The sequence below is a fragment of the Chamaea fasciata genome, unplaced genomic scaffold, assembly GCF_029207755.1.
Source record: "Chamaea fasciata isolate MVZ Bird 193981 ecotype frontalis unplaced genomic scaffold, bChaFas1.0.hap1 SCAF_1, whole genome shotgun sequence".
Lineage (NCBI taxonomy): Eukaryota > Metazoa > Chordata > Aves > Passeriformes > Sylviidae > Chamaea > Chamaea fasciata.
Genome location: NW_027094086.1, coordinates 130,095,105 through 130,111,481, shown reverse-complemented (window position 1 = coordinate 130,111,481; position 16,377 = coordinate 130,095,105). Strand labels below are relative to the sequence as shown.

Sequence of the window (16,377 nt, the reverse complement as noted above, 5' to 3'; positions counted from 1 at the left end):
AGCTCTCCCCACGGCCTTCTCCAGGCCGACCAGCCCCGACGGCGCCCATCGGGCCCGGCCCTGCCCGCCTCCGTCCCTCGCCGGCACTGACGGGACGCCGCTCTCTGCGCCGCGGCTCCGGCCGAGGCGGGAGCAGCCCCTGAGAGCCCCGGGGCCGGTTTGTGGCGGGGGCCGGGGCCCGGCCGCCGCCAGCAGAGGGCAGGCCCGGCGCCGCCGCAGCCACATCCGCCGCCGCCGGGAAGGGGCCGGCGCCGGGGCCGCTGTGGGCGCCGCGCTCCCGCCGCTCGCTGTCGGGCCCGCGGGCCCCGCGCCGGCCTCAAGATGCCGCTGGGGCTGAAGCCCACCTGCAGCGTGTGCCGCAGCACGTCCTCTTCCATGTGGAAGAAGGGCGGGCAGGGCGAGATCCTGTGCAACAACTGCACGGCCCGCTCGGCGCCGCCGCCCCCCGCCGCCTTCGCCACCACCTCGGCCGCCGCCCAGCACAGCAACGGCGGCGGCAGCGGAGCCGGCGGCGGCGGCGGCGGCGGCGGCGGGAAGCAGGTGAGCAGGCTGAGGTGAGGGCCATGGAGCCCCCGGGGCCGGGCTGGGGCCGGGCTCTTGGAGCTGTCCGCGCCGTCCCCCTTGTATTCATCCTGCCGTTCCCTACAGAGCAAACAGGAGATCCACCGCCGCTCCGCGCGGCTCAGGAACACCAAGTACAAGTCTGCGCCCGCCGCGGAGAAGAAGGTTTCCACGAAGGGCAAGGGCAGGAGGCACATCTTCAAGCTAAAAAACGTAAGGCGGTGCGGGGCAGAGCGCCGGGGCCGCGGCGGGTCGGGAGCCTGTGCCGGGCTGGGGCGGACACGGAGCCCGCGGGAGGAGCGGAAAGAGAAACGGGGCGTGGGAGTTGAGCGCTCGCTTCTCCACATAAAATCCTGGAGATGAAAACGTTAGCTCTGTTGCTTTGAGCTTCGAAGTAATAATGTTTGCCAGTTATTTTAGAAGATGATGTGTCTGTATGTTGTCTAAAAGGAAAAATAATTTCTGGAACTTTACGGTTGATTTGTTTTAATGCTCTTGATTTTCTATTTCTGTGTTCTTTTCTTAGCCCATCAAGGCTCCTGAGTCTGTATCCACTATAATTACAGCAGAATCAATATTTTATAAGGTATGGTTTATGCAAATCTATTTGCAAAAATGATTATCCTGTTTCTGTTTCCAGTTTCAAGAATTATGGACGGTGAAAGGACTAGGAGTATAGTCACAGAAACTGTTCTTCCTTGCCTAACAGTTGTGTAGGATTTTGGTTTGCCATAGTTATTGATGTTTAGACTTGCAAGGCAGTTTATTTAAGTAGTTTAAATAGTTATCATTGTCCCAGGTTTTTCTCTTCCAATAAAAAATGCTTTTTTTTTTTTTTGTTATTATTGCTGTCAGCATTTTTAAACTTAACTTACACTGTGCAGAGGTCAGGTGGCTGGAGATGATCATTTAAATTTCTGTGATATTTCCTATCTTAGATGCAGAACATACTTCCCATGGAGGGGGCGGGTTGTAATGCTCCAGCATCTCAGCTGGTTCCATTTGAGAGATGGTGCAAGCAGTCTCAAACACCCTGGGAACAAGATCTGTTGGCACTTGCAGTGAAGCAGGAGGGAGCCTTCTCACATTCATGCTTGAGAGCAGCTTTACCAGCATTCCAAGGTGTTGGTGTTCTAAAGTTCTGAAAATTGTTTCCCAGCAGTACAAGCAAACAGAATGTCTTTTCTCCGTCCCGTCCCCCCCCCCCAAAAAAAAAAAAAAATCAGGGTAGGCAGTGGGAGACTGCACAGCCAGTGGTGGCCTGAGATTCCATATATTCTCCAGAGACCTGATGTATCATGCCTGGCATTCCAGATGAATCTCTTGTTCGCTGTTGACCAGTTCAGAAAAGAATTACTGTCTCGTGTGTTTGTTTTTATCAGAAATTCCTAAGAATTATATCAGAACTTTTGTCTAGCCTCCTTACATAAAATGTTGCTACTTTGGTACTTTGCAGTGTTGTTGTGAATTGGATTGTTTGGAGTTTTTTGTGTTCTTTTTATCTGTTTTAAAAACACACACCTTTCTTTCTTTCTTATGCCACCATTCTTTTGCATGTGGCTGAATTGAAGCTGCATTTCAAGACTGGCAGAATTTAGGATAATTGAGGCTACTGATACTTAAGATATGAATGAATGTGAAGTGAAGCTGACAAAATCAGGTTGTTTGATTTCAGTGCCATTTGTATGTCTTGTAGGGTGTATACTACCAAATTGGAGATGTTGTTTCGGTGGTTGATGAGCAGGATGGAAGAACATACTACGCTCAGATCCGTGGCTTTATTCAGGACCAATACTGTGAAAAGAGTGCTGCACTAACCTGGCTCATTCCTACACAAGCCAGCCCCAAAGACTGTTTTGACCCAGCATCCTATATCATAGGTAATCTCTGAGCCTTCACTTCATACAGCTACTTGGATGTACCTATGCTAATGCAGAGTTGTATTTTTTAAATGAATATTTTAGCTTCTCAAGGTATTTTGTGAAAGTTCCACCTTTTAGACTTTAATCTTGTAAACATCTCATTTACTGTAATAACACTATTTATTTATCTTGTGCATATAATGTGATTACCGCTGTTGCAGTCTGATTATCTCATCCTGTGATTATCTGGGTGTTTGTGGGGACAATTACAGTTGTGCAGCTTTAAAGATCAAATTACTGCTCTTCAGATAGGTTTAAACCATAGTAACTTTGATTCTGATATACCAGTCCAAGTTATTTCTTCTAAAGTGACCTGAATTACTTGTTCTTTATCCTGGGTATTCAAAATACATAGCATGCAAGCACTGGCATAGGGACTGTTCTGCTACTGATAAAATGATAAAATTAGTAATTCAGAAAAGTCCTTCTAATAGTCAGGGCACAAATAGAATGTATTTTAAATATATCAACTACGGATCAGCCCAGCAAAATTAAAGGTAGAAGTTTCTTGCCTAACACAGGAGGCTGCCTTCCTAGGACAGTAATGGATTGCAAAGACAAATTCTGTAAGGGGGTGTTGGCATTGTGGCATATTTTTATTCAACAGACTTAATTTTATGCCTTTAAGTTTTGTCTTTAAAGATTTTTTTTTTCCTAGGACCAGAAGAAGATCTCCCAAGGAAAATGGAATATTTAGAATTTGTTTGTCATGCACCTTCGGAATATTTCAAATCTCGATCATCTCCCTTCCCTACTGTTCCTACAAGGCCAGAGAAGGGCTATATATGGACTCACGTGGGACCTACTCCTGCAATCTCCATTAAAGAAACTGTAGCAAATAATTTATAAATTTTTTAAGGAATACTTTGGACTAGTTATTTTGGGTGTAACCTCCAGTTTGTAAACCCCATACAAGAAGTTTTAAAAATTATGAAATGTGCCGACTTACTTTATGGATTATGGTATTTATTTATTTTAGATATATATCAGATCTTTGAAGTGGAAGTTTTCATTCCAGTTGATGCATCATTTCAGTGCTCTGTTCTTCAGACATTATTGCAAATCTTGGGACAAAACCACAAGTTTCAGAAGTCGTCTTTGACTTCTGAAAGTTGCCTGTAGTGTTCATTCTTACTTTTTAAGTTATCTTCCAGAAGAGGAGTTTAAAAGACATAATCATCCAGAATTTTATATAACTGTTTAATTTAGTTAACTGTGACTGCTATTTTTATCTCCTTGTTAAATAATTTACGACTAGCTTCTCCTAAATACTAAAATGGTCAGTGATGCAGTTAACAGTTTTCTGTTACATGGAGAAGAGTGATCTACCTGGATTTCTCCAGACTAAAACCTCACCCGCAAAGAGAGACTCCAGCAGTCACCTTTTAAGGGGAACTTTGTTCATCTGAATCTGAAATGTGGGCCTATGTGTGTAGCTTTCTGCTATCCTTATATAAGGGCGTAAATTTCCTGGAAAATTGGATGCTAATTCAGAAAGTAGTGTTATTTGTCATCCTGGCATCTTCATGGCAGACGTATCTGCATTTCCAGCACTGACATACGATTTGAGTTTCAGATTGTTCGTATTTGTTTGCCTGTTAGCTTGGACTCATAAAATTGATTTTAAATTGGTTTTTTTTCAGTCTTCACAATTAATGATGGTAAGGAAAAAAAATGGTCAGGCAATTCAAATGAAAAAAGAATTGGTAAGGGAAATAAAAACTAATTTTATGTATTGACAGGCTCAGCATAACAAGGAAAATGTATAAATAGTAGAATGTGAGAAATGCCACATACTAAAATACCAATGCAGTTTTCTGCCCTAAACTTCTTACAAGCCAGTCAGCTCCAAACACGATGAGATGTGCCTGTATGGCCTGAATTCCAAGGGCTTAGTGGTTCCTGCTGCCTGTGAAGGATAAGAGCTGTAAGTGGCCTTAAATGTAAATGTACTGATCTTTTCTGGTTTTTTCCTTTGTATGAACATATGTGACCAGCACCCAGAAGGCCCAAATCACCTTTAAGATACTGTACAAAAGCGTAAAAATGTTGCACTAGGCTTATGTTCTAACTTTATGAAAGGCTTTGATTTAAGATGTAACATATTTGAAAGTCTCAAGTATTGACAACTTTTCATACAGTGGGACTTGTGAGTGCAGGAACCAGATAGATTTGTTTTGGCCTGCAGCCTCTCTTCTGCCCTCTTCAAATACAAACCGCAGTCAGCCTTAAGGGAGGGGATCTGAAGTTAAGTGATACTGTCAATAATTCAGAATGCTCAAAAGTTATCTATATATTGCTAATACAGAGTTAAATCTTAATCCTCATTTGTTTACAAAGATGAGATGTGTGCCCATGTTCAGTGTCTTGCAGTAATTAATCCTGAGATGACCTCTCCATTCTCTCCTTTCAGTTCCTCTGAATTTTTTTTTTATTTCTTTATTAACAGTTACAAAAAATAAAAATAACAAGTCTTACATTTACTATAACCAGAGTGACTCCCTTGACTCAAATGTTTTCTTTTCTCTGCAGTCCACAGGGTTTTCACTTGGGCTCACTGTGAAGTCCCTGAGCTGCCTCAGCATAATCCATGGACCTGTCCTCTTCTCTCAGCTGTTTTTCCTTATCTGAATTATCAGGGTTGGGAAAGACCTTGATGGTCATTGAGTCCAGTGAGGCCTAGCTGCTTTCCTTGTCAAATCTTCATAGGAATAAGGAGGAGAACAATGCTTACATTGGTTTGGTTTTTTGAGTTCCTGCAAGGCACATCAAATGAAAAGTACTTTTTGCCATTTGCCTTATTTGTCAATAAATTGTAATATAAAAGGGACAACTCATTTTTCATCAGAATACACCTTTCTAAAATTCAGTGCTGCTGGTGATGATTCAAGTATTATGCTTCCAACTACAGTGTAAACAGACAAAAATATCTTTTTTTCAGAGCACTATGGAACAACTTCCTTTAGTAAACACTATTTTTAGTTTAGTTTTTATTATACTGGAAAATGTTACAAAATAATAAAATGAGCAAGAATTCTGATTGTAAGTTCTCAAAAGAGAGTGAATCTGCAGGCAATGACTACTACTAAAGTGTTACAGCTTCATTTATAGGTATTTGAATGGTTGCACTGTCCTGTTTTCCTTGTGTTCAGAACATCACCCGGTAACACAGGGAAAATGACTGACTCTCCAGACAGCTTCTTATGGATGGACACAGCTGAAGAGTGGGACCTCCGAGAGCAATGTCTCTGAAAATTCCTCATCTCTCTTATATTAGGAAAATGGAGGACAAAAGGAAGACCTGGAAAATGGACTCAACAGCAGAAGGGATATCAGAAGATCCTGTGGGGACAGGCTTTGATGCCCTGCAGCTGAGGGAGCTGAGCTCACCCATTTCTGTCTTCTAGTTTGGTAATCCCCCATGCCAAAAAGTAGGGAGGTTTCATATTTGCATCACTGGACTCTGAGTGGATGCACTGCTACTGAATTTATGGCCTTGTGTTGAGCTCCAGAGTTTTGTGACCAGGCAACAGTAGTTTTCATCAAGGCATTTTAGTTCTAAAGATGGAACTTGTAGCCAAGAGCAAAAAGCCACAGAGCATATGTAAAATACTGAGTACCACATAGACACGTGGCCCGTGCTCCAAGGAACACATAGCAGGAAATCTGTGGGAGGAGTAGCCCTTAACTCTGATGTGAACTGTGCTGTACCAAAACGATGCGTAGTGGAGAAGGGTTTCTGTCTCTGGGCAATGGCTTTGTTGGGAGCAGAGTACTTGCTGGGAAAACGTGATGATGCAAACCCAATGGATAAATAAGTGTGTGGTTCCTTGGGCTCCTACAATGAGGCTGGGATTCCTTTCTTACTGCCGTGCTGTGCTACATGACAATCATCTCAGTCATCCTGGCAGAGGCTGGATTAGGCCCCTACAGCTTAGTATCCAAGCCAATCCAATAGCTTTGCCTTCATGTAATGCAGCCTTCAACTTTAATATATGAGAAGCAAAGAGTACATTTGTTGTGGTTGGTGGTGTATTGTGTATTATGATTAATAAAGGCCCTAAATAGATTTATACAACTGAGAACAAAAATATTAATAGGTGTAGTTTTGAAGTTTCAACTGCTCTTTACAGTTATTGAATTAGAAAGTCAAATTATAATCTTATTTTATTTTCACACAGATAGAATTGGTACATCTATTAGATCCCTCCAGAATTATGGAAGATGAGCATTATGTGCCAAAGCAGAAATACTTTTACAGTAGTTAATAGTTAACATTTCTTTTTGTGTGCTCCCCCACTACAGAATCTCGTGATCACTGACAACAGAATCTTATATTTGGCAATTGTTTTTCTTTCACCCACAGTCACGCTTACCTTCAGGAAGACTATTTTTTTTTCTCAGACCTTCTAGTTGGTGATTTGTTATTCTTGAATTTGGTTTACAGCTTCAGTGAGATTATTTTTCTATTTTAGTAGCTTCAATCACAAGAACAACTTAATGGACAACATCTTCAGGCGGTTCATGCATCTTTATCAAACGGTAAAGTGCCTCAATGTCTATTTAATCAAACAGAAGTATTACTGGAATCTAGTTTTGATAGAAAGGTTGTTTAAACCTGAAAATATCAAGATTATCCTGTGCAGGGCGTTTAGACTCAAGCACCTGCTTACATATGGCAGTTTGGGCTCTTGCAACATCTTTTGAACTTCATTTAGGGAGAGCAGAGGAGGAGTGTTCCTCTTTTTTCATGAAGCTGTCTAGGGGCCAAGTTGCTTTCAGTAGTTCCACCTGTCTTCCTACACTCTATCAGTGTCCATGGACACTTCTTTGCTGAAGACCATCACACCTCTCTGACTTCATCAGTGTAAAGTACCCTGTTGTAAACTGACCCAGGTTCCAAACACACACACGATACTTTTAACACAAATCTTCCCCTGGGGAACTTCAGTAGGAATGTTTACTTTTGTCTTTGGATGGTCAAACCCTTGATAATCCTTTTCAGTGTTTGTAGAATCCTACACAGTCAATGTTCCCTTTCTTTCTGATTAGGTTGCTTTCGTATAAAATCGCACTGTAAGGCTGCTTGTGGTAGTGAATCTGAACTATGTAAGCAGAATTTGGGAGCCTCTTCTCTCCCAATCTCTCCCATTAGATTTCAGTGGGTCATTAAGAATTAAAGCAAAGAGTAGCCTGTCCTTTTAAGCCATGTGCCCTTCTCAAGTATCTATTTCCCAAGTTGTGGGAACCCACATACAGAATTTTCCAGTTACCTCTCCTTAAGGAGTTTCATGGAGCATTCTTAGGGCTATTTTTCTAAACTGTGTCATAACAGACCACTACTAGGCAAGGTAAAAGACTTGTTTCTTCTTTATTTTTGGCCTAAACAAAACCAAAAGCAACCACTTCATACCTGCAGAGTTTGCAGAGCCTGACTAGGGCTTAATTGCTCCCTTTATAAGTGGAAATGATATGTTGAAACTTAACATATCCATATAAGGCTATACATCGGAACAAATACTGGGACAATGCCAGGGACACATACTGCAATGTACTTCTTTGGTGGGCTTTCTATTAAAGCTTAACCCAGCAGCTCCTGAATAAGTTGAGACCATCAGGAAAGAAGCGTCCACCTCAGCTTTTAGTGACCAGCAATATTTTTGGCACAAAGGTCAAAGGTAGAAAAAAGTAAAAATGTCTCTTCTAGAAAATTATTGGGAAAGTCAGTGTAAGATCTGGGGAAAATCTATTTTTAAAAATCTTTTGTCAATTTGGTTTTACCCACTCACATTCCTGCCATAAAGAAGTGGCACATGTGATAAGCTGTTTGTCTCTGACATCCCCAGTTCTGCTCTACCCTTTTTGATGCAGTGGGATGTAAGCAGAACATTTAACAACACACATGCAGGAACAGCAAGGGTTTTTTTGAAAGAATGTTTTCTGAAGTCTCTGTCTCTCTGTTTCTTCTCTAAAAATTTCTAACATTCAAATTCCTCTTAACAGGCTGGTGTTTCATGGGGGATCATCACTGAGGAGTAAGGAGCACTAGATGTTATCACGTTATTTTTTCTTTCCTTTAACAAGGTATTTCATCTGCAAAGTGCAGTCGAGTTTTGTGAAGGTCTTCTGGAGTGTTTTATTACCAGCCTTTGTTTATCACGGGCCTGAAAATCTTACTCAGCAGGGGTTTTTTTGCTGTTGGTGCTATTTCACTGTTCAGTCCCTGCCAAGGTCAGATGAATATGTTGAACATCACAGGGGTCTCTGCACAGCACTGGTGTTACACACGTGCAGTGCTGGGGCACAGGCTCTGGGCTGGCCAGTGAAAGGCATGGACATACTGAACAAATCCAGCAAAGGGTCTTACCAGTGACTGAGAGACTGGAAATACATGGAGTCATTTGAAATTCTAGGAGAGGGTGGGAGTTGGGACTGTTCAGCACGCAATAAAGATGACTTGGTGGGGGAGGGAAACTTACTGATGTGTCTAAATACTGGATAAAAGCATCTATCAAAAGCACGGGGACCCACAGCAAGACAATCCTACTGAGCCCCTATAGCAGCATTCTGTTGATTTTGCAGTTCTAGTTTTCTCTCACCAAACCTAAATAGGGGAGCAAACAGGGAATTAGTTCTGCAAATACTTAAAAAGAAAACAAGTCAAAAACAATGCAAAAGAAGTCCTCATATAATGCTGTCAATTCAGTATACATTACAGACCTCAAAGGGTTTTTTAATAGTCAATGTATGAAACTGCTATCCAATAAATACAGGCACACAGAAATAATCTGAAAGGGAGCCCAGAAGCCAAAATTAAATGCTTCCTCAGCACTCAGCATGCATATACAGAAAGGCGTATCAAATGTTTGAGAGATGTATATGTTTAGACAGAGCTCATGAATATAGAAAAACATTTTGCCAATTAGAAAAGTTCAGCAAAATTTGAATATCACCTGATTCAGTATATTCAGTATTCTGATTAAAATACAGAGTCCACAAGACATTGTAATATGCGCAACTATAGCACAAGCTTTGAAGACTTTAAACATAGCAACATGAGTTGCCATATTACTTAGTGCTTGGGATAAACTTGAAATTAAATAATCATGTTTTGTTTCCACATTTTTAATGTTTAAAAAAACCTCACCCACTGCAAATTCTCACTCCACCCAAGATTCTCACAAATGACAGTATTTGCAAAGACAGCTCCTAAGGAACCCCAGGAAATAAAAGTTCACTTATGAGGAGGCCCTGGTATTTACTTTCCCTGCCACGTGCAATGTCTTTGAGTGTTAATGGGTACTGTGAGCAAGACCTTCTCAAGCAGTGAACTTTCTTTCAGTGCATTGCCTTTGATTCTGGCTACAGGAAGAAAATACCTGAAAAAAGAAAACATTAAAAATGATGACACCACAAACAGTTGTTCCACAGCACACCTTGCACAAGAGCATATTTAGAGTATGTCACCTCTGGCATATCCTGAGCAGAAAATGGGGACTGAGGCATTATTTATTTTTCACAGAATCAGCTGCTGTGGGATGGCAGTTTCTCCATTGCTTTTCTAGCCTAGTTCCTCCAGCTATTTAGGATATTACGTGAACCCAAAGAACCAGTCTGTAATTACTAATGAGAACATTTTCAGCTCTAGAAAGCTGAAAAACACGTGGAGGTCTCTAAGGGGTTGATTTGGCCTGACAGCCAAAGGGACAGCAGGGATTCAAGCTGCTTCCCTCTGCTAGGATCAAATGGGAAGGGTCTGAACGCTCAGGCTCCCAGAGTCTGACAAAGGCACAAACAGTGTCTAAACACAGGCACCACACTGATCAAGCAATCAGATAATTAGGACAACTTCAATATCGCTAAGAAAAAAATTATGCACATATTTGTCTATATCCAAAATACCCAGATTTCTATTTGTCACCTTGAAACTGAGCTTTAAAAGTGACCTTCCTTGTAGCAATATGCTCTATCTGTTGTTAAACCTTGTTTTCCATCTTGGAAGAGGTTGGTCTTGCTTTGTGTTTTGAAACATCACTACCATCCCTCATCACCACATCTTTGGTAAAATGTTTTACTGTTTTGCCTCTGCTGCCACTATTGAGTCTTGCACAAACAGCTGTGAGCACTTTTATAATTTTCCATCAAGTGTGCAGATCACAAATATCAAGATAATAAAATCAGAAAACATTTTAGCCTGAAATACTAGCAAGCACTATTTTGTGGACATTCACAAAACCAAACACTTGCACAGGGAAGAAAAGCAGTTTAAAGTACAGAGAAGAAAGTGGAAAAAAATTGGATGTGATAACCAATATAGTCCCTGCTTATGCAGTCCCAATCAGAACAGAATCACTGGTCATGCTAAGTGTTTTGAACATATGAAGTTTCCTAAACTCTGGAAAAATTACACTTCTCTTTTTTTTCTTTTCTTTTTTTTTCTTTTTTTTTCTTTTTTTTCTTCTTCTTCTTCTTCTTCTTCTTCTTCTTGACATTTTCTTAGCTGTAACTGAGAAGAAACCTCTACAAAATCACATTACATATGTTTCTTTAGTTATCCGAGAAGGTTGTTAGAGTAGCATATTCTCCCTTCTCAGGGTCAGAACAGTATCTTGTTTACAACACTTTGAATTCCATTACAATCTACAGAGAAAGAAACTTGGTCTTAAAATACAAGAGCTGTTCCTCATAAAGTACAGTTAGGGAGTTTCTCTGCATTTTGTTACAGTGCCCAAATTATAAAATCAGCTCTTGTTGCCATAGTTGGACCCACCTGGGTCACAAGACTGAAAAGCTGCAGAGATGAAACTGTACAAGTACTTCAATGCTGAGAACATATGCTGCTTGCAAAATAATAAGGAAAGCATGAAAATCCGAGATCTGTGTTATTGATACCTGCTTTTTAGTTTCTGTAATGTGGCTTTTTTCAACTGTTAACTGGAATGGGTGACTTCCTTCATCAGTCACCTACAGAAAAAAATATCAACAAGAATAAGATTAAATTTTCAAAGAGGGAACTAATGTTACATAGTTTATGTGGCAAATACATCTTGCAGTGCTTGAGGGGAAACATTTGCAAACCAAATTTACTTGTAATATGACAGACTGAGAGCTGACAAATGTCAGTGCGGAACAGTGCCTGCACAGAATGAGTGCAATCCTACACATCTTATGACATTCCCCCTGCCACCACTCTGAAGTCTGAGAAAATGACGGGTTGTCTCAAAAAGCTCTGCACAAGTCCCATCTCTTCCCTTGGCCTCGGGTTGCAATTTCAGGTTTTTTTGATTGTTTTCTGTAAATGTCTGTTAATGGATGTGAATGGCTCAAGTTCCATCTCACTGAAGAAGGGCCTGTGAAGGGGCTGTATTCCACCCTATAGCCTTTTCCGGAATTCATATCACCATAGTAGGGAGCTGGAATAAGGTATCTTCTTAAAACCACTAAGAAATGAAATTCACATTTCTCATAAGCATTTCTCCCTCCGCCTGCCTGCCTGCTGCTCCAGCTGCTCAGGGAAGAAGGAGCACCCTGGGAAGGCTCTGCAGTGGGTCCCAACCATGGCTCCTTAGGACAGACGGACTCTTCCTTGTGCTCCACGATACAGGGGCCCCGCATCCCTTACGGACAGAGAGGAACAGCCTCATGTGTCTCATGCCACCCCAGAACTCTGCCTGCTCCCAACTGCAGGAGTTCTGCTTTAGACCCACTGTCCTCACCAAGACATGGCTCAGTCAGCAGGACCTGCAATGCTGGACAGCTGCTGGGGAAGGACAAAGAGATCCAACCACCATGGGAAGAAGGACTGGGGTCAGTGTAGAGACAGATGCTGATGTGAGGGAAGCCAAGATCTTTTTGTCCCCAAGATCCATAGAAAAAACAAATTTCAATATGCTGCCTTCAAGTGGGTTATTTTCCTACATCTGTGTTTTAAACCTGTCCTTAATGAAGAATCTTTTAAAAGTTTAAAAAAAAAAAAAGTCTTTTAGACATTTAGAAAATAAGCAGGTTTTTAACTACTGGAAAAATGGCCATTAGAAAATTGGATAAGACTTAGTTCTTGGCAAACACTAAAACAGTAAACCACCAAACAGCTCCTGTTGTAGCCTTTAAGTATCTAAATAAGATCACGATGCTGTAGTTATAAAAAATTACTTCAGCAGTGCTTTGGCAATAGACAAGCATGATCATAAAGTGATACATATTATTAAGAAATAATTTAATTACTATTTCCTGAAACTTGGCAATAATTAAGGAAGTGGAGATTAGCACTGAATCTGCAATTAGTTCATCTGAAGGACCCAGTTACCTTCCCGACAGAAAACAGGCATAAAACCATGTGGATCATTTTAATTCTCCCGGTGCTAATGTTGGAATTACATAACTTGGCATTGACAGCATTTTGTGGGTGGTTCCAAACATTTTGGTTTTTATTCTTTGCTTTTTATTCTACAAAGCTGCTGATCTCTGGAAATAAGGGAAATTGCCCAACATGTGCATGACCTTAGTAATTTTTGATGTACCAAAATTCGGTGTCAGTGTCCACACTGGGTCTCCACAAACTCTGTGCTGTGCTATAGCTGTGCCTACATAGGGTAGTAATCATTCCTGCAGAATCCTAAGAACTGGTTTTGTGCAAACAGTGAAGTAAGAGGTCATCCTTCTGGCACCCAGAAGTTCCACTTTGACTTTGTCGCTGAGATATCAGTCTTCACTAAGTCATTTCAACCAATTCAAGCTGTTAAAGACTTTTGGAGGCTGGTGTGGGACAGCACTGCTGAGAGATGCAAAATCTGCCCTGGTACCTAATAGCAGCTGACATGACTCTGCTGCTGTAGGACATAACAGGAAGGCCACACACATGGAAGTCTTACAAAAGCCCTGCCCACTGTTAGAGGACAGAGAGGATTGATTTTCCCACTTCTTTTCTGTTAATCTGACTTACACTTGTGACCTGAACACCAGCAAACTGATTTAACATTTCTACTACTGCCTGAGCATCTGAAAGCATTTAATCCCAGACCTCTTTGCTGCATCACTGCAACAGCAGGCTAAATCTCAGGCACGGTGAAATGGAAATCTGTTGACTAAGACAGATTGTTACTGTCTGGGCTATTTTAGAAATGGGAAAACTCAAGCAATTGAACCTTAAAGCCAAACTTCTCAAGTGTTAGCTGCAAATGGGTTATTCCCAAATGATGCCTGTGAGAGAGAAGTGAATCCTTACCTGTCAACTGACAATGACAAATTGTAATCCAGCCTCCTAACTTCTTTCTATAGGATTAACTCTGCAAATACCTGCTGAACTCATGCAAGATACTCTGTTCTGCTTCTGGTCTCTTCAAAGCTCCTCCACAGCTTATGGATTTATGATTGTTATCTTAACTTCTTGGAAAGTAGGTTTCACTCCCACCCTACTCCATGAGCTTAGGAACTATTAAATAATAAACAAGGAGTCAGATCCTCATACAATGATAAAGCATGCATTGATTCTACTGTTTTCACAATAACTAGGAGTTACTGAATAAATTAGGCAAGAAGTCAAATTATAAATTATATTAGGAAGATTAAAAAATCAATTACATATTTTAATAATTTTTATATATATGTATACACACACCCCCAGTTAATTTGAGTAAAATAGCCTGTGAAAAAAATCAAGTTTATATAATGCTTTTGTTTTGAAATCGTATTTTAAAATACTTGTTTGAGTTTAGGCTGGAGAAATTGACTATATTTCCTTAATGCCACAAGATGGAGAAATTCCCTGTATGACATTAAATGCACACATTGGTCCACACAAAACTTGGTCTTGTTTGGTGAACTAAAAGCTGAAGTACATTTCAAACCTAATATAAATGATAAAATTCATGTGTGTTAACCAGACTGTTAACTGTCATTTCAAATGGGTTAAGAAATCTTTTCCATTGTTCTCTTTGAAAATGGAAAAAAGTTTGAATCCTTAAGAAATCAGACAATCAACGGTCTTGTGAAATTTTTACTATACACCAGAAATACTGTTTCTGAAAGAATAAATGTGATTTATGGGAAAATACCATTAAAAGGACCCAACACACTGGATGGGATTGAATGTGCCCCAATGTCCCCAGTTCTTGGAAAAGCAAGCCTGTAAGATTTTCACCATTAGGAATTACCAGATTCCCTCAACATTCAGACATATAAGCCTTTCAGTAGAGTTAATTGCACTAATTAAACCCGGATTTAACAGAATTGACCTGCTACCTCACTTTTTTTTCCCCCCCAAAAGTCTTTCCAGTCCAGAATGGCAGATCACTTTCAAAACAGGCACATTTTTCCAAAGCATTGTTTGAAGAAAATACCAGCTAACCAGCTGAAAGAAGATAGCTTCAAACATAAAATCCATTTTAGAGAAAAATTATTGAATAGTGGAAGTGGAAATCAAGTTGCTATCAACAAATTTAAAGAACCCCTTGCACACTGGAAACAGGGTTACTGTTGACATCATTTATGTTTAACACTTGTTTCTTCAGAAGTCCCTCAACTATGGGGAAAGACTGGTAGGCAGTGGAGGACAGATCAGTGACAGCTGACATGTTGGTGACAACAGAAGTGAAAGAAAAAAGCTACCCCAGGTTATCAAATCTTTAAAAGAGCTGTAATATACACCCAGAAAAATAGACATCATTATCCCTTGAGGTCCGAGTGACAGGAGAACTAGTGGGGAGGCACAGGATTTGTTCATCTCTAAGCTGCTGCTCCACAGAGCTTGTTTAGATCTTGACTTGATGGAGACTAGAAAAAAAATTCAAACATGACACACACATTGCTTGTCTGCCTGTGCTATCATCATGAGCCACTGCAGCTAAATCCCACTGCCCTACAAAATGTGAAACAAATGTCCTCAGTCCCTTTTCTCTTGGAGTGCTTCCCCCTCCCAGGCCCTGTGCATATGTCTCCACAGGCCAACGGATCCTCACTGCACAACACTGGAATAGAAGGGATTGTCCTCCTCTGAGCTACAGGCTTAATGTTCCTTGTACATCAGACTTCTAACAGATATTAGCTAGGGTTCATTTCCATTCTCTACTACATCCCAAGGTGAGATGTCAATGGAACTCAGAATGTAACAAAGATCACCAAACAGCAGGAAGTTATTCAGTGACCTCCTTCTTGGATCACATGAACCAGCATCATCCAGGTTACATATGCAGGGGGATGTCTGACTAACACTGAGCTCATTCACTGCTGAAATTCCTTGCATGAAGGAAGGAGGAAAAGCAGAGATTTGGAACCTAGGCTTCCCGGGTTTTAAGAACATTTTCCATGACAGTGTAGTACATAATTTTGGTTGAGGACTGATAAGACCTTGGCATACAGCAAACCTTTTTAACTCTGCAATATAATACATGGCACTGAAGTACAGTATTTCAATTAAATGACTCCCAGTGTGAGCACAGTACACTAATCTATGGAATTGTCTTTGGTACCATCACAATTAGCCTGCAACTGGTCCTTTCAGATTTAACTATCAGTGCATTATGAGATTACCAGTACTAGGAAGGTTAAATAATTTCCATTTCTAATGAATTTTGTAAACTGAAGAACAGATGCTGCTGCTAATTTTGGCTGATCTGGATGCTTTTGTAATATCTGAAGACTTCTTTACCAAGCAAAGAAGATGTAATAAACCACAGTGTTCTTTAACCAATTTTGACAAGGACAGGGCTGGACACTTTCTTATAGTGGCTCTGGGTGTAGAAGAGAACCCTTGACTGAAAAATCTTTAAGCCAGTAGGTGAAAGAGTAAGGGAAGACTCCTATTGGTACCTGAGAAACTGCAGGAACTAATCAACGGAATTAACTGGGCTGAAGTTTCAAATGCAAGTATTTGAACTGACGGTAATATAGTATTTCC

At 40.8% G+C, this 16,377-nt stretch overlaps 1 protein-coding gene across 1 annotated transcript; it reads left to right on the top strand.

The window, feature by feature from the left end:
• Positions 1 to 242: 242 nt before the first annotated feature.
• GATAD1 (GATA zinc finger domain containing 1) lies at positions 243 to 3,431 on the top strand. The gene is made up of 5 exons (XM_066197627.1): positions 243 to 540; positions 649 to 774; positions 1,088 to 1,147; positions 2,258 to 2,441; positions 3,142 to 3,431. The coding sequence occupies exons 1-5, from the start codon at positions 322 to 324 to the stop codon at positions 3,330 to 3,332; spliced, it is 780 nt and encodes a 259-aa protein (XP_066053724.1). The 5' UTR covers positions 243 to 321; the 3' UTR covers positions 3,333 to 3,431.
• Positions 3,432 to 16,377: the final 12,946 nt, after the last annotated feature.